The 24,756-nt window shown below is 34.1% G+C and overlaps 1 protein-coding gene across 2 annotated transcripts in view; it reads right to left on the bottom strand.

The window, feature by feature from the left end:
• Nucleotides 1-2,560: 2,560 nt before the first annotated feature.
• HFM1 (helicase for meiosis 1) overlaps nucleotides 2,561-24,756 on the bottom strand; it is a 142,026-nt gene continuing 119,830 nt past the window's right edge. For both annotated transcript variants that reach the window (XM_055352045.2, XM_019038158.4), the window contains exons 31-39: nucleotides 18,473-18,553; nucleotides 18,119-18,234; nucleotides 16,221-16,300; nucleotides 15,203-15,306; nucleotides 9,234-9,344; nucleotides 7,503-7,593; nucleotides 4,276-4,387; nucleotides 4,036-4,187; nucleotides 2,561-3,154 (exon numbers count right to left, since the gene is read on the bottom strand). In XM_055352045.2, coding sequence (XP_055208020.2) covers nucleotides 3,085-3,154; nucleotides 4,036-4,187; nucleotides 4,276-4,387; nucleotides 7,503-7,593; nucleotides 9,234-9,344; nucleotides 15,203-15,306; nucleotides 16,221-16,300; nucleotides 18,119-18,234; nucleotides 18,473-18,553 — 917 coding nt within the window. In that variant the 3' untranslated portion in view covers nucleotides 2,561-3,084. The remainder of the gene's footprint in view (nucleotides 3,155-4,035; nucleotides 4,188-4,275; nucleotides 4,388-7,502; nucleotides 7,594-9,233; nucleotides 9,345-15,202; nucleotides 15,307-16,220; nucleotides 16,301-18,118; nucleotides 18,235-18,472; nucleotides 18,554-24,756) is intronic.

The raw sequence follows: 24,756 nt of genomic DNA, 5'->3' as shown, positions 1-24,756 counted from the left end.
CACTATGATCAAGTAGGCTTCATCCCTGGATGCAAGGCTGTTTCAATATACACAAATCAATAAATGTGATTCATCACATAAACAGAACTAAGGACAAAAACCACATAATTTTCTCAATAGATGAAGAAAAGGCTTTTGATAAAATTCAACATTCATTCATGTTAAAAAAAAACTCTCAATAAACTAGGTACTGAAGGAATATACCTCAAAATAATAAGAGCCATCTATAATAGACCCACAACCAACATCAATGAATGGGGAGAAGCTGGAAGCATTTCCTTTGAAAACTAGTGCAAGACAAGGATGCCCTCTCTCACTATTCCTATTCAACATAGTATTGGAAGTCCTGGCCAGAGCAATCAGGCAAGAGAAAGAAATAAAGGGTATCCAAATAGGAAGAGATAAACACAAACTATCCTTGTTTGCAGATGACCAGATCCTATATCTAGAAAACCCCACAGTCTTGGCCCAAAAGCCCCTTCAGCTGATAAACAGCTTCAGCCAAGTTTCAGGATACGAAATCAATCTACAAAAATAACTAGCATTCTTACACAACAATGACAGCCAAGCCAAGGGCCAAATCAGGAACACAATCCCATTCACAATTGCTACAAAAAGAATAAAATACCTAGGAATACAGCTAACCAAGTAGGTGAAAGAGATCTACAAAGAGAATTACAAAACACTGCTCAAAGAAATCAGAAATGACACAAACAAATGGAAAAACATTCCATCCTCATGGATAAGAATAATCAACATCATTAAAATGGCCATACTGCCCAAAGTAGCATCCAATGCTACTCCTATCAAACTACAAATGACATTCTTCACAGAACTAGAAAAAACTATTTTAAAATTCATATGGAACCCAAAAAAGAGCCCAAATAGCCAAGGCAATCCTAAGCAAAAAGAACAAAGCTGCAAGTATCACGTTACCCAACTTCAAACTGTACTAAGGGCAACAATAACCAAAACATCATGGTATTGGTACAAAAACAGACACATAGACCAATGTCTATGAATAGAGAGCCCAGAATTAAGGCTGCACACCTACAACCATCTGATCTTTGACAAAGCTGTCAAAAACAAACAATGGGGAAAGGACTCCCTCCCTATTCAATAAATCATGCTAGGATAACTGGCAAGCTGTATGCAGAAGACTGAACTGGACCCTTTTCTTACACCATATACAAAAACCAATTCAAGATGGATTAAAGACTTAACTGTAAAATGCAAAAATATAAAAAAACCATTTGGGACATAGGAATGGGCAAAGGTTTCATGACAATGATGCCAAAAGCAATGTCAACAAAAGGAAAAACTGACAAATGGGATCTAATTAAACTTAAGAACATCTGCACAGCAAAAGAAATTATCAGCAGAGTAAAAAAACAACCTACAGAAAGGGAAAAAATTGCAAACTATGCATCTGTACAAAGATCTAATATCCAGAATCTTAAGGAACTTAGATTTACAAGGAAAAAAAAAAACCAAAACAATCTCATTAAAATGTGGGCAAAGAACATGAACAAACATGTTTCAAAAGGAGACATACATGAGGCCAACAAGCATATATATATATATATAAAGCCCAATATCACTGATCATTAGAGAAATGCAAATCAAAACTACAATGAGATACCATCTCACACCAGTCAGAATGGGTCTTATTAAAAAGTTAAAAAATAATAGATGCTGGCAAGGTTGCAGAGAAAAGGGAACACATACACTGTTAGTGGGAGTGTAAATTAGTTCAAGTATTGTGGAAAGCAGTGTGGTGATTCCTCAAAGAGCTAAAAACAGAATCACCATTTGACTCAGCAATCCCATCACAGGGTATATAGCCAAAGGAATAAAAATCATTCTACCATAAAGACACATGCACACTTATGCTCATCACAGCACTATTCACAATAACAAAGACATGGAATCCACCTAAATGCCCATCAATGGTAGACTGGATAAAGAAAATGTTTTACATATACAGCCATAATAAAGAACAAGACCATGTCTTTTGTGGGAACATGGATGGAGCTGGAACCTTAGTAAACTAACAAAGGAACAGAAAACCAAATACTGCATGTTCTCACTTATAAGTAGGAGCTAAATATGATAACTCATGGACACAGAGAAGGGAACAACAGACACTGGGGCCTACCTGAGGGTGGACAGTGGGAGGAGGGAGAGGATCAGGAAAAATAACTATTCAGTACTAGGCCTAGTACCTGGGTCATGAAATAATCTGTACAACAAATCCCCATGATATGAGTTTATCTATGTAACACTCCTGCACAGGTAACACTGAATCTAAAATAAAAGTTTTTAAAAAAAGAAAAAAAATTTTCTAAAAGTTCTTAAGTGGGCTTCAACTTCTCATGGTACCTATTAATAAATTTGATAATAAATATTGCTTAGGGTACCTATATAATACTTATCAATAAATGAATTTGAAATGTAATTCATTGGAAAAAATATAAAATATCTTTTTACTACAGTAAAAGTCAACAAAGTTTTAGAATTGACAACATTGAAAAACAAGCTAAATGAAAAAAACAATCTATACTGATTAATGTTTCATTTATTGTTGCTCAAAGTTAGATAACAGTAGGTTCAAATAGCCACTGGATTCTTAAAAATCTTTAGTAAAACAAAATACATGGGAATAATATTAGTGATTAATCCATACAATAAGCAGATTCATTAAGTTAGCATTATTTTGCTTTCATAGAATATTTTTCTTCTTGTTAAGAAAATATAAAAATGAAATTTTACATTGGTTCTTGTCAAAATCCAATTAATAGCCAAATAATTATTTCTAAGTGCAACTTATTTCTAAGTGCAATCAGCCCTTAACTTAAGGGCTTATTGAAACAAAGCCACTGTAAAAGAGCTTTTCAAGAAGTTACAATATAATGAGAAAATAAATCGGTCCATACATTTTGTTGCAAAAAGTGAACAAAGCTAATCAAATACAGGAAAAAAAAATCTGAACAATTATGAACTACTTTTTAAAAATAAAAAGCATGCTTTGTGATTAGGTGTCTTTATTCTTTCTCTTATTAATATAAAAAGTATTTGTTTGTTTTAGAAAATACCATCAAATATTCCCAATAAAGACTTCATTTCATCAGCTTCATCATCAGGATGATACATACTGGGAGAAAGAAGAAAAAGTAAAAATAACTATTTTTTAACACAATTTATTTTAAAATACACAATAAATAATGTAATACTAAACACAATAAAATAAACTTGAAGATTGCTATGAAGTTAATGTATCAAATACACTTCAGTATGCATAACTTTGTAGGAAGTCTGTTGGGGAAAATTAGACTTCATAAAATGCAAATGGTAGGAACTGTAAAGTTTATTTCTTTAAATATATTGAAAAGTTATGTCATTTAATAAAGGTGTGAATGGCCTGGTCCAAGGGAAGTGTTGTTTACAACTAATTGATCACAACCAGTTACAGATTTCTGTTTCTTCTGCATTCCCACTGCTTCACTTGACTAGTCTTAAACAAAAGCAAAACAGTGTGAACAGGTCTCAAATCTTTTGACTCTTCAAGGAGAGAGAAACTGCAACACAGTTTCCTTTTCTAAAATGGCCAGCAGTGGGGGAACCCATGAGATTTAATCTGACATTTTCATTGAACCTGTTGATTGTGAAATAACTGGTTAACTAAAATACAACTTCAACTTTTGAAAAATTAGCTGATCTCCTCTGGATTTCTCAAGTGACTTTACCCTTTACAAAATTAACATACTGTATTCAAATCAGTAAAAGTAAGTTTATCAACTCAATATAATGTTTGAATAAACATCATCAAACATACGGGTTTTCAAAAACTGAGGTATATGATGTTTGAAACATCTTAAAGAGCTTAGCTCACTGAGGTTTGAAAATTTTAATGTCTTTAATAAATGAAATGTTCAGGCTCTGATCTTTAAAATGAAAAGGAAAACGGAATGCTGAATTTCTTTGTGAAAAGTTTTTTATTGATATAATCTTAAAGTGTCTTTAAAGAGTTCTTACCTGAAATCAACTTCCTTTTCACATTCACTGTTTCTAATAAAAAAATCCACTTTTTTATAATTTGAAGAATTTGGGTTTTTTTCAGAGGAAGTAAAGCATTGCTTCTCAATCTCTGGTGACAGATTTTGTGGTTTTCTTTCTTGAAAATGGACCTACATTTGAGATAAAAAATAACAATCATTGAAAGTTTAAGCACTCGGGCAAAATTTAAAAGAAAAACAAAGAAGTGCTTCTTCTTACAATAACTGCATTTCCGGCTTGTTGAGGTAATTTTGTCATGGAGGATGCACTGAACTTGGGCATAGCAGAATTTGATAAAGAAATATCCGACATCTCATGTGATGAAACAAAACTAAAAATTAAAATTAATTATTTGTAAAATATGGCAAACAAGAAAAACCATTCTAATTTGGATCATAATGATTTTTGGGGAATATGATCAAAGTTTATCACATTTATCACAAAAATGTAATGCATTGTTTCTAATATTCATGGAGAGCTTGGTATATTTCCTTTCCTTTAGACCAAACCATAATTTATATATCCCAAATTAGGAAAAAATACTATTTTTAAGGGACTATAGAAATAATTATTCAACAATTTTCTTTAAAATTGAGTCTTATGCTTAATTGTCTATTACATAGAACCCTATAAACATTTTCTAAATTCCATTTGCTTAACTTTTAATCTCCTTTCTCTATTCTGGTCTCATTGTAGTTAGACATCTCTAGTTATCTTCTTAGATATAACTGTATAGAAGAATTTACTCTGAACCTTCTGTATTAACTCATTCACTAAAACACATTTATTATTCACTATCATATGCCAGATATTGTACTAGAAGCTGTGTATGAAGTGATAAAGAAAACGTCAGGGAGTTACCATCAAGCAGACAATGAATAAAAACAAATATATAAATAATTATAAATCCTGAAATTATAAAAAGAAAATGAACTGGGTAACAGCATAAGAAATAACAGTGTGGAGCCATAAGCCCATTTTTAAAAGATGATCATCAATGCATCTCTGATGAGGTAACCATTTAAGTTGACACCTGAAGGCTAAAATGTAACAGCCATGTAAGGAGCAATGGGCAGTGTGAGTGGAGACAGGGAAGAATCACATATACTGATAGAATTGGATCATTTTGTCTCTGACTAATAAATATATATACATGGCAAGGAATGAAAATAGTAAAAAGTGTATAAAAGAAAAAGCAGGCCAGGCACAGTGGCTCACACCTATAATCCCAGCATTTTGGGAGGTTGAGGTGGGAGGACAGCTTGAGTCCAGGAGTTTGAGACCAGCTTAGTCAACACAGCAAGACCCCCATCTCTAGAAAAAAAAATTTTTTTTAATTACCCAGGCATAGTGGTGTGTATGTACCTGTAGTCCCAGCTACTTGGGAGGCCGAGGTGGGAGGATCTCTTTAGCCCAAGAGCTTGAGGCTGCAGTAAGCCCTAATTATGCCACTGTACTCTACCTTAAATAAATAAAAAAGCAAATCTCCTTTCCACCCCAAATCCTCAGGTCCCACAGGCCTTTTCCCCAGCAGCAACTTCTACACCAGGTTCTCAGAGGCTTCTTGTTAGAATCCATTTTTAAGCCCACACATCTTCTGTTGGTCCCTTCTAAACTCTTCCAAAAGTATTTGTTGTTTTTTAAAGGTGTGGTGCACAAAACTGTTCATGTGCCTTGTTACCTTCCTCCTTATGATTTACCTACTTTTTGCTTCTCTACACCTACAGCTTTGTCTAACTTGGATGGTTATATCCGTTTATTCTATGTCACTCAAGAGTTACAACCAAAGAAACAAAGTGATAAAAAGACTCATTTTAAGCAAATGTTTTAAAAAGCTATTCAATGATCTAAGAAATCCTAACATGGAACAAGGGTGAATGAGCTCCTGGTCACTGGAACTGTCTTGGTAGAGGTGGCATGATTACTGCCAGTGATGTTGAATGATGATTCAAAGATCCAGTGAGAGGGAGACTAAACAATACCAAAGGCCCCCCAGCTCTGGAATTCTATTAAAACTATGAGTCTGTGATGCTGATGCTAATAATCAGTAATGGCCAAATAACAGCAAAAATTCCAAGGGATACCACAAATTTAGTATTTTTTTAAAGCAGAGAAATAAATAATCCTTAAGTAGAAAATCAGACCCTGAATAAAAAGTTGTTGGTATTTCTTCTGTTTTGAAAATTTTGGCTTTGGCCATCATTTCTCTCCCTTGACTTCTAATCAAGTCCAATATTTCCCAATGCATTTTGCATTTTTTGTAAAGATACTTCAAATTGAAGACTTATAAAATTATGTTTCCCATTCTAAATCTCTTATGTTTCCTATATCCTTAAATAACATCTACCTAGGTGCCATTTATTCTTCCCTCTTCCTCAACTATCATATCCTATCAATTGCCACACTGAATCTGCTCTATTTCTGAAATGTTTTAAAAATCCAACCCTACCTCTCTGTTCCCATCACTTCTGCTGTAGTTTAGGCCTCATTATAGTCTGTCTTTCTCATTGGCCACCATGCCTCTGGCAGTCCCACTCCCTACGATTCACTCTGCATACTGCTACTAGGATGATTTTTTTAATCAAATTGTTTTTTCTGTGCTTAAATATTTTGGATGGTTTCTCACTGCCTACCATACAGGTAAAAACTAGAGGGCCCTATGACACATCTGGCCTACAGATATTATTATTATTTGGAGGAGGGTGCCACAGAGTATATCACATTTTTTTGAATTAGTTGTCAAAATTTAAAAATAATAAGATATCACATAAAATTTCAGATTCCTAGCTTTTCTTGAAAAATCAGAATATTTTATAACACTAGACTCACATTGCCTGCACAGTAACAACTGTTTGGAGCTGAGTAGTGGCTGCTCCCTTTAGATGGGACACTCTTCAGTTGGCCTTGGCCCACCAAATCTTGAAGGTATTTGGGTTTGCGACCCCTGACTGGGTACAGGACAGGTGTCTAAGCACAGCACTCAAAGCCCTTACAATAAGACTTCAGCAACAGACTTTGTGCTGTGGCCACACATACCACACTTTACTGATCTTTGAGCACGGGATGCCTTTTCAAGCCTTATCCCTTTACAGATGCTTTCTTATACCTGGAATGCCAATCTGCCTCTGTTCTAGTTGTCAAACTCCTATTCAGTTTTCAAGTCTTGTTAAAAGTGAAGGTTCCTGGGCTCCAGTCCCACAGACAAAAATTCAGTAGATCTAATGTGGGGCTTAAGAATGTGCATTTTTAATATGCACCTCAAAGTGATTTTGATGCAGGTGGTTTCACAACAGCACTTTGAGAAACACACCTCTAAGATTAAGAGGGTTTAGGTTGGCTAATACCTTTTAGCATCTGTGACATCTAATAACTTGATCCCCATCTCCAACTATGTGTCAAGGGGATATAAAGTTGCAAATATTACAAACCAAAGTTCTAAAACTTGCCTGTTTGACATTTCTCTTTGGAATTTGCTCTTTGACTCTTGAAGGGGTAGCTTACTTCCCCTGGTACTTGAACTCAAAGTGTTTCCAAATCCTATGTGAAGAGATAACATTTTGAAACAAAATGCCAAGAAACAGCTGAATGAAGCTTTTCGCAAGTTCTACAACGTTCTCTCCAACAGATATGATCTGGTTAAGGAAGGAATGAATAATTCTCAGTAACCTAATTTAATTTGCATAGAAAAATTAGGGGTACAAGGCTAAGGGAGTAAAACTCTAAAACATATAGATTAGCTTATTAGTAACTATATTAAAAGGTCTTCAAGCCACCTGTGTTGTGGTAAAATATGTATTTGGTCTTTGACTCCTGTTTCTAACTCTACTGGGTTGGAAGACACCCAGCTGGTATTCACTGTGGAACTGACTGCTTGCTTGGCGTGTGGGAAAAAACCCACACACATTTGGTCACAGATGTCTTCTGGGCTGATCATGGTGTGAGAGTGAGGAAAAACAGTTTGTGTTTTTGCACTCACTCTCGTTATTTATGTACTTACATTTTCATTCACATAAATGATCAAGTTGAAGTTCACTCAATATTTTCAGTGGTCTGCTCATAATCATTTAAAGTGCTCTATACATGGGGGAAAATGGCATTTATTGAGATTGATTTTCCCAGTGACAAAGCTGTGCCATTTAGGACAAGGCTACCTCAAAGGATCAGTACACATTGCCTATTAACTTGCAGTACCCAATGACACTTAAGTTTGAGGTAGGGAACAGTAGCTGTCTGGTGATAAACAAAATTGTGCCTAATGACCCCACATCATGGAGATTGTCCTGGCCTATTCTGTGAAGGTGGTCAAATCCTGTTCTTTTCAGAAGCAGTATTAGTTCTCTAGGTAATTCTAAGGGCCCCCAAAACAATAACATTTCAACTTCTAACTGCTTCCCTTTGAAATACTCTTTTAAAAACATGAAGTGGGATATGGTAAGTGGTATCTATAATTGTGGAAATACCAGTCTGCACTGAGAAGGCTGAGGGACTGATTTATTTCTGTCAGCCCTAATGGGAGACAGTATCTCCACTGCTATCTTGTCACATACTGGCCAAGGTTTTCAATTCTCTGTTTTAGTGAAATAGAGTAAATTTGCCTTTCACTCAAAGAGCTAATAAGCCTCATTATTTTGGGGTTGTATATGATTTAAATAGAATTTCTAGTACAGGAGAAACTAATCTTTCTTTCTTATTTACTTATTTATGTATTGACTTATTTATTTATTTACTTCAAGCTGAAAGTCCATATTTCAACTAGAAATAAAAGTTATTTTCTTTGCAAGCAGATGAATAGTTTTAAAAATGTATTTTTTTGTTCTTCACAAATATTAGCAGACCATTTGTGATCTTAGAATGGAGAACAAAATAGTCTGTTTCATGAGAGAAAATTGAATAAACAATTTGAATTTGACTTTTACAAGAGATAGGAGCAATAGAATAGAAAGTGCTCATTTGCTACATTATCATCATGGAATAACCTTGATCTCTGTTCTTAGGGGGGAAATGTTCTTTGTAGAAGAGTCACATTTTCAGTTTTGCTAAAAATTATAATCTTAACAAACCAAATCTAACTAAACAAGCACACACAACAAAGGCAAAGAAACTTAGTTCCAGGAGCTGAAATGAAAAATATTCAAAGAATTCCTAATGAAATGATTGCATGCTAAGTATGATTTTACCTGATATTTTTGTCTTCTCAGTATCAGTTGAAAAGCTAGTAACTTCTAAGTTTTCATCATCAAAATCATCCCAAACTTCATTTCCCAATTCAAAGTTCACATTCAAAACTTCTGAAAATAGAGAATTGCTTTTATCTGCATCTGTCAAATTTTGGTTTCCAGATATATTAAGATTTCTGTTGAAGAACACTGTTTGAGAGACTTTCTCATTTGAAGTTGTAGAATAGTTACATCTAGAAAAATCTGTTATGTGTATGTATAAAAGACTACAGGTACTTTTTAAACCACAAGCATCGTAGTCTATTGATATATCAAACACATCTTTCAACTACTAAACAGAGTTCTTGAGTAATAGTTTTCAAAGGCATTGTGTCAAGCATTGTTGAATACTGTATTCAGCCAATTCTATTAACTGTATAAAGGTGCACTAAATTTAATTTTCAATACATTTTTTAGGCAATTAATTTTTCCTCTTAATTCCCATATTAGAATAACTCTACTCCAAGATTGGATTATAATAGTTTCTAAAATGGTCTTCCTCCTCCAGATCTTCTCCCTAAAGTTAATTTTCAGTATTGTTATAAAAGGTATTTGTCCAAAATAAATATTTATTTTTCTCCTGCTAAAAAATCCTCAGTGTTATTCATTGTTTACAGCCTGGATTTAGAGCCAAATTACATAAGTGAAAATTCCACTTCTCTCATTTATTAGTTGTATGGTCTTAGACAGTAATTCAAACTTCCTGATTCTGCAAAATAAGGCAACAACAGTACCTACCTCAAAAGATTGTTATGAGGCGCTAAATGCCTTTAGTTGTACAGTTTTACACAGTATTGTGCTAATAAATGTTTAATAGCTACCTCTACAAAAAGCGTATGCTTATGTATACACATATAAGTTTATTATAATCTTTGCTGATGTAAAGGCTATACAGCACACGTTTTACAAATAACAATAACATATATGGTATGCTTAAATGTAAATTCCATATATCTAATTGATTCTCATTGAATGTTTTCATTAAGTTTTGCCACTCTTTTATCTCTAGTCAACCTATGGCTGCAAGTGACAAATGAATGTAGCTCTCATGTGAATGTTGTTTGATATTTTTGTTGACTCTAACAAGTAAGATGAAAATATTAATAAAACAACAAAGACATCTGTTGGGATTTCACTCATTCACCATTGACTTAAGCAACTTCTTTCCTGAATTAGACAGTAATTTTCAAATACTAGAAGAATATTCTCTCAATTTTTTGTGTTATTCACAATGTAATGGCTATAATAACAACACACATTTGTTTAATCTACAATATTAAAATTTTATCCTTCACTTTCTTAAGTCTAAAAAATAAGCAAAACAATAAATCAAACCCAGATTGGTAGTATTTGCTGATTCCTATGGTATAAATGTTCCCACCATAACTGATTTCAAGCTATTAATGTGACATAGTTGAATAAGAAGTTGGGAAAAAATGCACGACAGAACCCTATTATATAGTATTTCTACCAAATGGATAAATAATCTCGAGAACACAGATAAGAATAAAATGCAGTAGAACAATTAGGAAGTGATGAGTTTTGAGTATTTTTGCCTTTGTTTTTAACATAATTTAATTGAAAGTTTATGTAATTAAATTTTCAATAATGGCTGATTCTTGAAAATTTAATAATCATCTCTCATAAGTTAGTATAAACTTGCTCCAGCATATCACTGAGTTTCCTCCACTTTAAATATCCTCTATCAATTTCTTCACCTGTCCAAACCCTTCCTTATTCTTCAACTGTACCTATAACTACAGTTCACATTACTCTACTTTTGTATGTTGATGTGCACACACTGAGACACACAATGTATATATGTACTAAAAATGGAAGTTTGTACAGAGTGCAATGGGAATGCAGAGGAAGGAGGATCTAAACCTGCAATGGAAGTAAGACATACTCTTCTAAGGTGATACCACATGACAGACAGACTCCTGAGGTGATAACATATGAAGGAAGAGTAGTCAGAATTTCAGCTTGATAGAGCTGTAGTTGTGAAGCAGGGCAAGAGCAAAGGGAACCTATGCTATGAAGGGAGAACACCATGTAAAAGACACAGCAATATGAGAGAACAGAGAATTTGGGGAGAACTGTAAGTTTTCAGGATTTCTGGAGCACAAAGTTGGAGAAGGCAGGGTCCATTGTGTCTGCACAGGTAGTTAAGTGCTAGATCACGTTGAAGCTTATTTGCCATATTAAGGAGTTTTTTTGTTTTTTGTTTTTCTTATAGGCAAAGGATAACTATTGAAGATGTTTCAGCAGAAGGTTTACACAACCAGATATGTCTATCAGATCACTTTGAGTATTATGGATTGAAGGATAATGAGACTGAAAGCAGAGAGAAAAGTAAGTTATTGCAGTAAATGAGAGAGAATGAATGCTTAAGCTAGAGTATCAGCAGAAAGGATAGAGTGGAAATAACAAATATGAGAGATGTGCAGGAGGCAAAATAATTAAGATTTGGTGATTATTTACATGTGGGGTGAGCTATTTAGAAGGACACTTTAGCAGCTTAACAAAGTAAAGAGTTCATTCATTGAGCTAAGGCAAAAAGAAAAGGTGTAGAGTGAGGTACAAAGAAGACAGAGTTCAGATGCTGACATGTCTGATATGTTAACTGTTAGGTGGATATGTCCAGGAAGGTGATTATACAGATGGATTTGGAGTTAGAAAGAAAGATCTAGATGGGAGATACAGCTTTAGAAATTATCAAAACATAGTCAGTGATTAAAGACACGGGCTTGGGTGATACTGTATAGGAAAAGTTTTTGAAGTGAGAAGAATAAAAAAAAAAAAGAAAAAAGAATCCTTTTGCAACATCAACAGGAAGAAAAGCCCATGCAGTCTAAGAAGTAACAGGAGACCAACATAATGGTTTTACTGAAATCAAAGGAGAGATTTCCAAAAGAAAGGAAAGACCAGAAGTATCAAATACTACAGAGGTCAAGGAGATTAACAGTTGAAAACAGTTCACTGAATTCAGAACTTAGAAAGTCACTAAATGGCCTGAACAAAAACAGCTTCAAAGGACTGATACATAGAAAACCCAAATTTTAATGAATAAAGAGTAACTAGGGTATAAGGAAGTGATGAGCATACTGAGTGTCAATTGCTCTTTCAATTAATTTTTGTTTTGATGAGAAAGCAAGAGATAGAGGGTATGGGGACTCTAGAATTCTGTTTTTTGTCTGCCTGGTATGCTTTCCCTTCTTTTAGTGGGAGTACCCTCCCTTTCCTTTGAGGAAACTGCTTCTACAACTCTATTGGATCCTAGTAAGGCCGTTATTCATGGTGCCCTGCCTTCTCTGGGGCCACAGGTATACAACGACCCAATCCTCAGGTTACTGGGATTGATCAAGGGATAAACACATGACTCAAATGAGGCCAGTCAGAATGAGCTCTGGTCTGCCAAAACTAACAGGGAAGTCTACCTTTTTCCACTGAGGCGCTAAACTGGTAAGATGTAAGTTAGGGGCTACCTGCTGTGTGAGAAACCCTATTAAAAAGTAAAGCCAAGTAGCAATAGGCATAGCTAAAAGATTGAGAGAAAGCCAGAGGCATGAGTGCCTTGATTTAGCCAGAATTAAGCCAGATACTTTTCAGTTTACTTGAGACAATTGGTTCCTTTTCTTGTGCTTAAGTCATTTTGAGTAGAATTTTTATCATTTATAATAAAAAAGTCATGACCAGCTAGATAAGGACATGAAGCTGAAGAAGGAAGAGACTTCAGCATATTTATATGCTAAAGGGAAAGACACAGTGGAGAGGAAACAATTAAAATATGGGAAAGAGGAGATGGATAATGATCTTCTAAAGTCCCAGGGAAAGCAGGATTGGATAGAATTAATATTACAGGAGGAGAGATATGCCTCGAGTGGAAGAAAAGATAAGTTTTCTTTTAAGACAAATAGATGGTTACAGATGGATGCAGAGACAGGGAAATATATAGTTGAGGGGTGGGGCAAAAAGCTGAAAGAGTTCATATACTACTGGTTCAATTTTCAGTTCTCCACTGATCACTAAAAGTCAATTTCATTTTATAGAAATGGCATTGGGCTGGGAATCAAAAGATATGGAATCTATTTCTGGCCTTGCCATTAATTAGATATGAAATTTTTGGGCAAGTCATTTAATCTCTTGGAGTCTTGGCTTCTTTCACTATAAAATGAGAAATTGCACAAAGGTCCCTTCCAATTTAAATCTTATGATTCAACATGCTTTCTCATATAATTTGTGACATTTTTTCTTCTTCCCTTTTTGAAATTGGAATACAGAAGATAAAAACTGCCATGCTTTTTAAAAAACATTCTCAAAAGCAGTATTTGAATACATTTAGAGTATGTTTTGCCACCAAAGACTAATATGTGAAAAATATAATAAACATAATTAATTATTACTAACAGTACCAGAAACCCTAACAGCTTTACATGCATTATCTCATTTAATCCTAAAACCCCTAAAATATAACCAGATGAGCAACTTAGACAAAGTGGTTAAGTAGATTATGAAAGGTTATACTAAATATCAGAGCTAGGACTTGGACAGATTGTTTTCAGATCCTGTGAACTTAACTACTATACCATGCAGCAACTTCTTAAAAAAAAAATGGCCCACTCAGTAAAACAGGGATAGAGTTATTATTGGGGGTTAAAGTATCTAGATGAGACTTTAATATCATAATATAAATTGGATTTGGAATAGTGAGTGGGAAAGAAAAGTAGGAAAACCATGTAAATATAACACAAAAGTAAGCAAAGGGAAGGATAGACAAGCTCTTGTATGCAGAAGGACAGGTAATAATGTAGTAATATAAGGAAGGAGTAAGTTAGAGGGCTACATGTTGAACAAAGATAAATATATGAAGGTTGACAATTTTATACTTCCTATCCGCTTTGTAATGATATCCAGGCTTTGAATAAGTTGGATAAATGCTCTGGTTCTCCAGGTGAGATTAGGGAACTTTTCTTGATCTCATTATTGGGCCTAATAGCTGCCATGGTATCACAAGAGGTATTGAATACTCCAGCCCTTGCCTCTGTAAAATCTTAAATTATGACTAGAGGAAAAAAAAGTTACAACATGAAGAAAAAAAAATGACAGCATGAAGAAAAGAATGTCAACAGAAGCCAATGCCAAACACATGAAATGATTTTCAGAAAACCCCAAGCTTACCATTTCTACATACAGCCACTTGAAGAAATAACTCAATGGATAGGATTGTCTCATGTTTTAACAGACTGGCTATTAATAGCATTATTCAGGGAAATTATGCTCTATTAATTGCAGGAACCAGAGTAATGATGAACCAGGCAGTGTTGAATTTATATGCATTATCTCATTAATTTAATGACGGACACAGATAAAAAAGCAAATCTAGATTACAAACTAGCTATATCCCATAACCTAGAATTGTAACACAGAATTGTAAGAATCATAGGTTTAAGAATTGGAGAGATATTAAAGGTCACCCAGTTCAATACCTTCATCTTAAAGATAAGACTAAAGCCCAAAGAGATTAAATAACTTGCCCAAGGTCACATTGATATTTTGTAAAACTGGACTAGTTTTATAAACATAAAATTATTTTAAATAATTCTAATGATATATGAATGTAATCATTCAGTATGTTAATACTCTATATACCTAAGGATCCCTTATTTGCTCAGATTTTCCTCATAGTATCTTTAAATTAAAATAGCATTATGTAGGAAAGAGATTTTTTTTTAAAAAGTACGACAAACAGAGTAAGACCATCTGAATAACAGACCCAAGAATTTGAAAATGATTCAGTAATCTAAGAGAAAAATGTTGCCAAGTTAATAATAATAACAATTTCAGATGCCGGTGTTTCAATAACACTACTTGTCAATTCAAAGTAATAATAAGCCATTTACTCTCTCAAGTAAGTATCAATGGTAATTTACCTTTGTCTTGATATTCAGATGGTTCTTGTCTAACTTTTCCATAGATTTCAGGCTGATCCCACTGCTCCATTATAGGCAATTCAGATATGTTTAAATATTCTGACCTTTATAAAGATAAAACCATGAAAATGTTAAAGAAAACATGAAAATTAATCTAAGCCTGAAAACTATTTATTCATATAAACAAAAATAATGATTTATCCATTTAACACTTCTATGATAAACTGGACCCAGGCTGGGTAGCAAATAAATAGGTGTTTCATGGAAGTGACCAATACTTTCCTTTACATGCCCTTAGTTAGATAACAAAAGCCACGATCTCTAGAAGTACTGCTGGCATCTATTCTGATGAGTCAGTTCCTGTTCTGTACTAGTTGTTAAATACATTGAATGTCATTCCTGCATACAGAATGCCCTTATCTGGCAGGGAAATTACATATATGATTGTCCTGTAGGCATCAGGATACAGGAAAAGAACAATGAGTTACCACCTAAGGCCTTCTGCTTGCTAACTAGGAATATGAACTTCAGTTTTTCCATCTATACAATGGGACGAAAAAATACCTCATTTTATGGGCCATGTTGTTGTTTAAGTCAGAAAATATAATGCACAAATGTGTAATTTTCGTATTATAAATCTGAGATATTATTAATATGGACTGAGCTTCTAAATGGAAAGGTTAGACTGTACACCAACATGATTTCCATTTTAAAGTATACTCTTGTCACTTAGTTTATATTCCCTATAAAGAGAGAACCTAAGGGAATGACAGAGGATAGGTAGTTTCCTAGGGAAGAGATGATCTAATGAATGTTATTTCATAACTGCAGAGTTCTAAATAAATTTAGGGTATCAAAGATAATGAAACCATTATGATGTTATTGCTTCACTATGGAACTAAACGATAACTGTGACTTGATGGTAGCCAGTGACTATCTTTCCCTGAATAAGTGGTTACCTGCAGGAACAGAGTTTACGATAAATATTTTACCTTAGATATTAACATTATATTTGTACCTTGATATACTAGGAAGGGAAGGTTTTGGAGTAAAACCAAACTCTTTAAGGTCCACACTTTGAGATTTATTCATCTGTATCTATTAATGAAACAAAAATAAGTTCAACTGTCAGTTTCACATCAATAACTTGTAACACATGAGCCAAACAACAAAATTCCTGCTGGTACATAAAGTCCCCAAATCAATGAATCAGGAGAAACTCAGGTTAGTTCTTGACTCGAATATTTCACTCAGGCCCTTCTTAAATGTTGGCATTTTTTTTTTTTTTTTTGAGATGGAGTTTTGTTCTTTCACCCAGGCTGGAGTGCAGTGGTATAATCTCAGCTCACTGCAACCTCTGCCTCCCAGGTTTAAGCAATTCTCTGCCTCAGCCTCCTGACTAGCTGGGATTACAGGTGCCCACCACCATGCCTGGCTAATTTTTGTATTTTTAGTAGAGACGGGGGTTTCACTATGTTGGCCAGGCTGGTCTCGAACTCCTGACCGTGTGATCCACCCGCCTCGGCCTCCCAAAGTGCTGGGATTACAGGCGTGAGCCACCACATCTGGCCTAAATGTTGGCATTCTTCATGGTTCTTTACTAGGTCTCTTCTTACACTACACCTTCTCAATCAAAGATCTCATTTATTCCTGTGGCTTCAATTGTCATCTATATGTGAATGACTCTCAAATTTCTACTTCTAGCTCAGCTCTGTCTCCCGATTTTCAAACAGTTATATCCAACTGTCTGTAGGACATCCTTATCTAGACATCTTGCAGGCCCTCTAAATTCAGTGTTTCCCAAGTCGAACTTATCCTGTTCTCTATTTCAGCAAACTTGCTTTTCCTTCAGAATATCTACCTGAATGAGACCCCACTTTTCTCCCAGTTGCTAATGCCAGAAACCTGGGCATCATTTTTGACTGTTCCTTCTATTTTGTCTCTTATAACCAATGAAGTAGCAAGGTAGCGATTCTACCTCTGAAAAATATTTTAACCCAGTCACTTCTCTCCATTGCTATTGCCACTACCCTAAACTAGGCCATTATTTTGCTTAGATTATTGTGAAAACCACCTAATGAGTCCCTTTGTTCCTATTCTATCATCCTCTAATCCCTTTTCTACATTGCAGTCAGAGTGACTTTTACAAAATACAATTTTGATCATGTCACTGGTTAAAATCTTTCATTGGCTTCTCAGTACTTTCATGATAAAGTCTAATCCCTTAAAATAGCAAAAAGGTCTGCATGATCTAGCTCCTACTTGCCTCTTCAGCCTCATCTCTCTCTACTCCTTTACTTGTAATCAAACTCTAGACATACTGTATTACTGAGAAAGAGTTTCTTTAAAGATCCCTCTCTCCCTCTCTTTCTTTATACCTCTGGACCTTTGTATAATCTCTATGCTTGGAATATTTAGCTATCCCTTCCTACGATCATTCTGGTGCCTGCCCCTCCATCCTTGGCTTATCCTCCAGGTCCCAATCACATCTATTAGGAATCCTTTCTTGGTCCATCAAATGTGGATTGAGTACATTTTCTATCTAAACTTAACTGTGTTGTACTTCTGTCACAGAATCACTCATCACGCTATATTAAAAAAGCATGTTTACTTACTTGTATCTCTCACTCTACTACAAATTCTATGATTGGGAATAAGACTGTCTTAATCGTCACTGTATCTTAGCACTTTGGCATATTCTTGGTGCTCAATGAAGATGGAAGGAAAGAAGAAAGATTTAGAAGAAAAAAGGAAAGAAGAAAGAAGGGAAGATGGATTATGAATAATGGTAATATTCTTAGTCAAGCCCATAAGTAATTCTACAGTATACTGTGGATACCTAATTGACAGAGAGAACAAAGAATATTTATATACGTTTAACTACAGAACAATGGGAAAAATGTTATTAAAACTAACCTTCAGACGTTTAACTGGAGGAACAGATGAAACAGCATTCCTGTTTCTTAAATCAGATAAATATGAAGAAATTGTTGACTCTTTAATTTCTGACTTCTGTGCAACTCCAATTTTACCTATGAAAAGAAACTTCAGATTCTTTAGGTTAAACTTCAGATCTTATTCTTATAAAGTCAAATTTCTTTAAAATTTCAAATCTAGTATTTACTTTTTTCATGTTGCCCACAGAGAGAAAATTATTTGCATTATTAAGTTGCATAATATAAATATCATACATAATTAGGATGTCATTACTATCCACCAAAGACCTTTCAATTTTGAACACTTTAAATAAACTTGTTTTAAGGAACTCACAGCAGTCATGTCCACATGTATGTTTACTTTTACAAAGATGATTGCATTCTCGGTTCCCAGGTTTTTTGCTGAAGGTCGTTCCTAAATTAATATAAGAAAAACAAACCCATTTGTCACTACATTTATTATTGTTAATTTAATATAATTAATTTTTATCCAGTTTCCTTCCTTTCAGACAATACAAAAATATTGATTTTTATACTTCCTCAAGTGTTTTGTAATCCACGTAATTTTTTTTTTAATAAAGAGTTAGGGTCTTGCTATCTTGCCTAGGCTGGAGTGCTATGGCTATTCACAGGCACGATAATTAGTATTACAGCCTCAATCTCCTGGGCTCAAGAGATCCTCCTGTTTCAGCCTTCCAAGTAGCTGGGACTATAGGCACTTACCACCATGCCTGGTAATTTTTAAAACATATTTTTGATAAGTTACTCCCTGTCCCACTATTAGTCCCAACAAGAAACATCTAGCCACCTACAAGCTTCTCTCAACCTCCCTGGTGTGTGTGTATAATCTCCCTGGTGTGTGTGTGTGTGTGTGTGTGTGTGTGTGTGTGTGTGTGTGTGTGTGTATACTTTATATATATAATATATATACTTTAAATATGTATAATATATATACTTTATATATATAATATATACTTTATATATATAATATATACTAATATATATAATATATACTTTATATATATCATATATACTAATATATATAATATATACTTTATATATATCATATATACTAATATATATAATATATACTTCATATATAATATATACTAATATATAATATATACTTTATATATATAATATATACTAATATATATAATATATACTTTATATATATAATATATACTTATATATTATATACTTTATATATATAATATATACTAATATATATTATATACTTTATATATATAATATATACTAATATATATTATATACTTTATAATATATACTAATATATATTATATACTTTATATATATAATATATACTAATATATATTATATACTTTATATATATAATATATACTAATATATATTATATACTTTATATATATAATATATACTTATATATTATATACTTTATATATAATATATACTTATATATTATATACTTTATATATAAAATATATACTTATATATTATATATACTTTATATATATAATATATACTTATATATTATATATACTTTATATATATAATATATACTTATATATTATATATACTTTATATATATAATATATATACTTTATATATAATATATACTAATATATATAATGTATATACTTTATATATAATATATACTAATATATATAATATATATACTTTATATATAATATATACTGATATATAATATATATACTTTATATATATAATATATACTGATATATTATATATGCTTTATATCTATAATATATACACTAATATATAATATATATACTCTATATATAATATATATTTTATATATACTTTATATACATTATATATATTATATATATATATAAAAATAGGGCCAAATATGGCCACATATCAGTAACTTTTATACTAAATGAGGTAAGAATGAGGGTGGAGTTTAAAAACACTTCTGCTGCTTTGTACTCAAGGCTGAAAAACCTGGAAAGAAGTAAACATTATGGCATTTTGATGGTACTGCTGACAGAAGTTAGTGAACAAGATGTAATACATATTTAATACATATTAGAAATAAATGCTTTAGGGATCTAAGAAATTAGCTATATGAATTTACAGGAAAGAGAGATTGTTTCCATCTTGACTCCTCTAAGTTAGAATTAATATATCTAAATATATGATTTACTCTTAATTTATTATATTTTAAATCAGCTTTTTCTTGATCTTAGCTCTCACTAGTAGCACGGGGAAGGAGAGAGATGTTTGAACTGGTCCTTGAAGGACAGATGGAAATATGAACATGAGAATGAGACAAAGGGAAGATATTCCAGGTGGAGGGCATAATACCCAAAAGCGGCAAATCACCGATTGTAAGAGCTGAAATCAGCTTATTTTTGCTGCAGCATAGATTTTAAGTGAACCAGAAATGTTGGAGATAGTGGAGAGCTTGAAAACTTTACAACATTTCTTGGTACTTTACTCTTCATTTTCGGTACCATTGTTCAGTCAAGCTTTCCAAGTCATGGCACGTCTAGACAGTGATAATATACATATTGCAGCCTAGGGTAAATGGATGAGGCTGCTCAACATGAGGCAACGGCTGGTCCTTAGAGCAGAACAGATCAATGTATTGGGTACTGATAAGGTAAAAAGAAAACACCTGGGCGGCTGGAAGCTGACAGCTAACCACAGTATTCCCAATTGAGCAAACAATTTTGAGAATATAAATACCCAGATAAGGCCACTCTGTGACCATAGTAGAAGACAGAGATAAGACTACCATGTAAATGTTTCTGAAACTAGAGAAAAGAACTCTCAAGAAACATAAAAAATAATGAAACATCCCCCTCTTCTGGCTAACACAGATGACTACTATTTTTTAAATCCTCTCACTTCCAAAAAAAAAATGTAGCAAAATATCCAACATCTTACTTCCTGAGAGCATCCAATCTAGAACTGATCTCTGCTTTCCCTAAACCTTCCTAAGAGTCACCCAGCACAAGCTGAAATCCTATAATAAGATTCTGAAATCCTATAATAAGATTCTGAAATCCTATAAGAAGAAAATCCTCCTGGCTCCTTGAGATGACCCACAGTTCTGTTGCTATGGTCCTCTCCTTTGCTGCAGTACGTTAAATAAACCTAATGTTCCTCAAACCCAAGTGTGTTCCTATTAGGCACTGACTGAAAGGCTTTGACTTTAAACTTTGTAATGTGTGTCACGACTTATTGTTTCAGGTGTTTTGTCCCAAGTCATGGTCCTGTTACCTCTCACTTAGATCAGAACTGGTTTCTTTGAATCCAGTCCTCCATGATACAATTTATTCTACGCACTGTTGCTTATTTAATACTTTTAAAGTCCAATGCTGATCAGACCAATTTGCCCACTTAGAAACATGAGTTACTTCCTACTGCCAGCAAAATCAATTCCATCTTCAAGGTCCTGCACGATCCAATTCCAGCTTCCCTTCCTGGGACCCATATTAGCCCTACATCCATCAAAACACACTCAATTGCCATTCTTCAAATAGTTCCATGCCTTTTTATAACTGTAGCTTTGATACTATCTCTTGTCTTAGAAGACCCTCATTTCCTTGCCCAACAGATGCCTACCAACCTTCAAGTCTGACTCAAATGGCACCTCTGGGTTGGAGATCTATGGTGATCACCTGATCTGATTTCCCTCTCCTTTGGGCCCCTGTGGCATTTTCTCTGTGCCTCTTGCTTACTGTATGCTGCCTTATATTGAATGTATTTACAGAAAAAACATAGTGGTGAAGTACAGGGAACACTAAAATAGAAAAAAAATGAGCTCTAATATAGGCTCTTATTTGGGAAAAAAGATTTAATATCTGTTCTGTTTACCTCACAGAGACGTAAAAATAAAATGTAATTAAGTATGTAAAAACAATTGACAATTAAGTGATAAACAAATATATTAATGTATATATTATATCTGCTATCTCTACTATTACATCAATCCAAGATTAAACAAATAAATTTTAAACTAAAATTGTTCTGAATGCTGTGAAGGAGTGGTACATCATGCTATGTGGTAACAGGTGGAGCTGTTCTGGTCAGGAACGTTGGGCTGAGCACTGAAGAAAGAAGGGAAGTTAAGAAGGCAAAGAAGGAGGAGAAATTAGGGTTCAGGCAGAGGGGATAGCATATGCTAAAGCTCTATGACAAGGAAAAGCATGGCACATTGGGGAAACTGAAAGGTCAATATGACTGATGCTAGCAAATATGAGAAAGTATGTAAGATGAGACTATAGTGGTAGTAAAGGCAGCCTATGTTTGTAGGGGAACAGTTCCACCATGGCACCATGGCAATTGCATATCTCCATATAGGCCATGTAGGTAAGACTCAACTGTTGGCAGAATGCCCCATGATCATCCTTAAAAATGGCAAGATAGGCAGTCTTGTGAGGAGCTATCAAAGGCCATTTCACATTTGCTCCATACCTTGCAGAAGACCCTCGATCTTGCAGAAGACTTGCCATGCGGCAGTTTCTCATCTGCCTCCCTGATTTCACTAAGGCATGGAACTTTCCATTTTGCCCCTTTCAGATAAAACTGCTTAGCTGAAGCCTAGAGTTCACTTCTCAAAAACAAAGCAACCTGCCACTCATGTTGTCTGTCATCTGACCCCCCTAGTTTGGTATCATCCTGTGGAACTGGGGATGTAAGCAGCTAATACCATGCTGATCTTGCTTTGCCATCTGTGTAAGTAATAAACTGTTTAAATCCATTAGGGTGTCCTTACCAGCCAAATCTACAGAAGTGAGGCAAGACCACATAGCAGCTACCACTACATTGCTGCTTAGGGACTGGTTGACCATGTGACCATATAGAACCTTCTAGGGGATGCTAATGATTTAGATTCTAAGAGCTATGGGAAGCCACTGAAATGTTTTAACCGAAGAGGGGGCACAATCAGATTTGCATTGTGAAAAACGTCACCATATAGAGTGTAATATGGAGAACAGATATGAGATAAGACAGAAAGGATGCAAGAAAACCAGTAGAAGTCTAAGCAGAAATGATGGTAACTCCAGAGTGGTGGTGGTAGTAGAGTTACAGAGAATAGACGGATTTGAGAGATATACAGAAGGTAAAAATATTTTTAATGCAGAATCAAGTGGAGTGGTTTTCTTTCTTGAGCAGCATATTGCTTCCCCTGAAGTTTTGCAGCCTTCCTTTTTGTCTAGCAATATCCATCTTGTTTCTTTAAGTTCACTCAATAGTTGAAGGGTAAAAGCAAATACATGGGAATACCTCACCCATTTATTCCCCCCTCATCAATGCCTCCTTCCTTGAACCCTCTATCTGCCTCCTAATGCAATCTAGACCTGTCCTGTAACTGTCACCTTTGAACTTCCTTTCATTAAGTTCCTGGGCTGAATCTACTACAAATGGATTCTTGGGCTTTTTCTTTCTTGTTTTACTGGTGCTCAATTTTGAGCAACTGCCTAAGAAAGGATGTATAAGAATAAAATTTTCTGAATCTTTGAATGTATTAAGGCATCTTTATATTACTTTCATACTTAGTAGTTTGGCTGGGCATAGAACATAAGGTTGAAAATCATTTTTCCCTTGGAATTTTATTTTTTATTATTACAGTTTTGGAGACAAGGTCTCGCTCTGTCACCCAGGCTGGAGTGCAGGTGTGAGACCACAGCTCACCGCAGCCTTGAACTCTTGGGCGCACGCAATCCTGCCTTCTCATTCTTCCAAGTAGCTGAGATTACAGGCACAAACCACTGTGCCTGGCTTCCCCCTGGAATTTTAAATCAATTGACTTCTAGCATCCAACATTGCTCACAAAAAGACTATTACATTTTTAAATTTTTGTTCCTTGTAAGCATTTACAATTTTGTCTTTATCCACAATGTTCTGAAATATTGCAATTAGCTTTATTTGTAGACCTTTCATTCATCCTAACTAGCATTAAGTAAGACTTTTTAATGTGAAGATTTCTGTCTCACTTCAGTTCTGAAAACGTTTCTCAAATTATTTCTTCTGATTTGTTTGTTCTTTCTTGAACACTTATAAGTTAGATACTGGGTTCTTAAATTGCCCCCCTTTTCTCTTATATTTTCTGTCTCCTTGACTTTTTGCTTTCATTGAGAAGGTATTGACTTTATGTTCGAGACCTCTGGTTTTCTTTCCAAACATAATTTTTGCTTCTCTGTGCTTGCTCTGGTTCTTTTTATTTTAAAATGGCATCCTATTCAGTTTTGTGGTTGCAATTTAATCTTTAATTTCTCGGAGGTTATTAAAGTTTTATATTAGGTTTTATTACATTCCTGAATTATCCTGTTGCTCTTTCATCCATTTTCTATTTCCTTATTTTGGACTTTCACACATTCTACATTTTCCTAAAATGTCTCATCACCCTTGGTTGTCTGCCTATAAGGTTCCTATTATATCTCCATTTCACCTATGAGAAAATTAATTCTTACAGAGGTTAAGTAAGATGCTCAAGACTATGCTGTTAGTAAGTAGCAAATTTGAGATTCTAATTCAAGGTAGTCTAATTCCAGAGCCTGATCTATCAACAATTCTCTCTCTAGTTGTACCAGTTGCTTTAGCTCTCCCAAAGGATTCATTTAAGTTATTTAGAGAAGGAACCTATTGTTTTGAGGTGGGAAG

The sequence above is a fragment of the Gorilla gorilla genome, chromosome 1 (genome assembly GCF_029281585.2).
Source record: "Gorilla gorilla gorilla isolate KB3781 chromosome 1, NHGRI_mGorGor1-v2.1_pri, whole genome shotgun sequence".
Lineage (NCBI taxonomy): Eukaryota > Metazoa > Chordata > Mammalia > Primates > Hominidae > Gorilla > Gorilla gorilla.
Note: the sequence above shows the minus strand (reverse complement) of the source record. Positions and strands in the feature narration are given on the sequence as shown.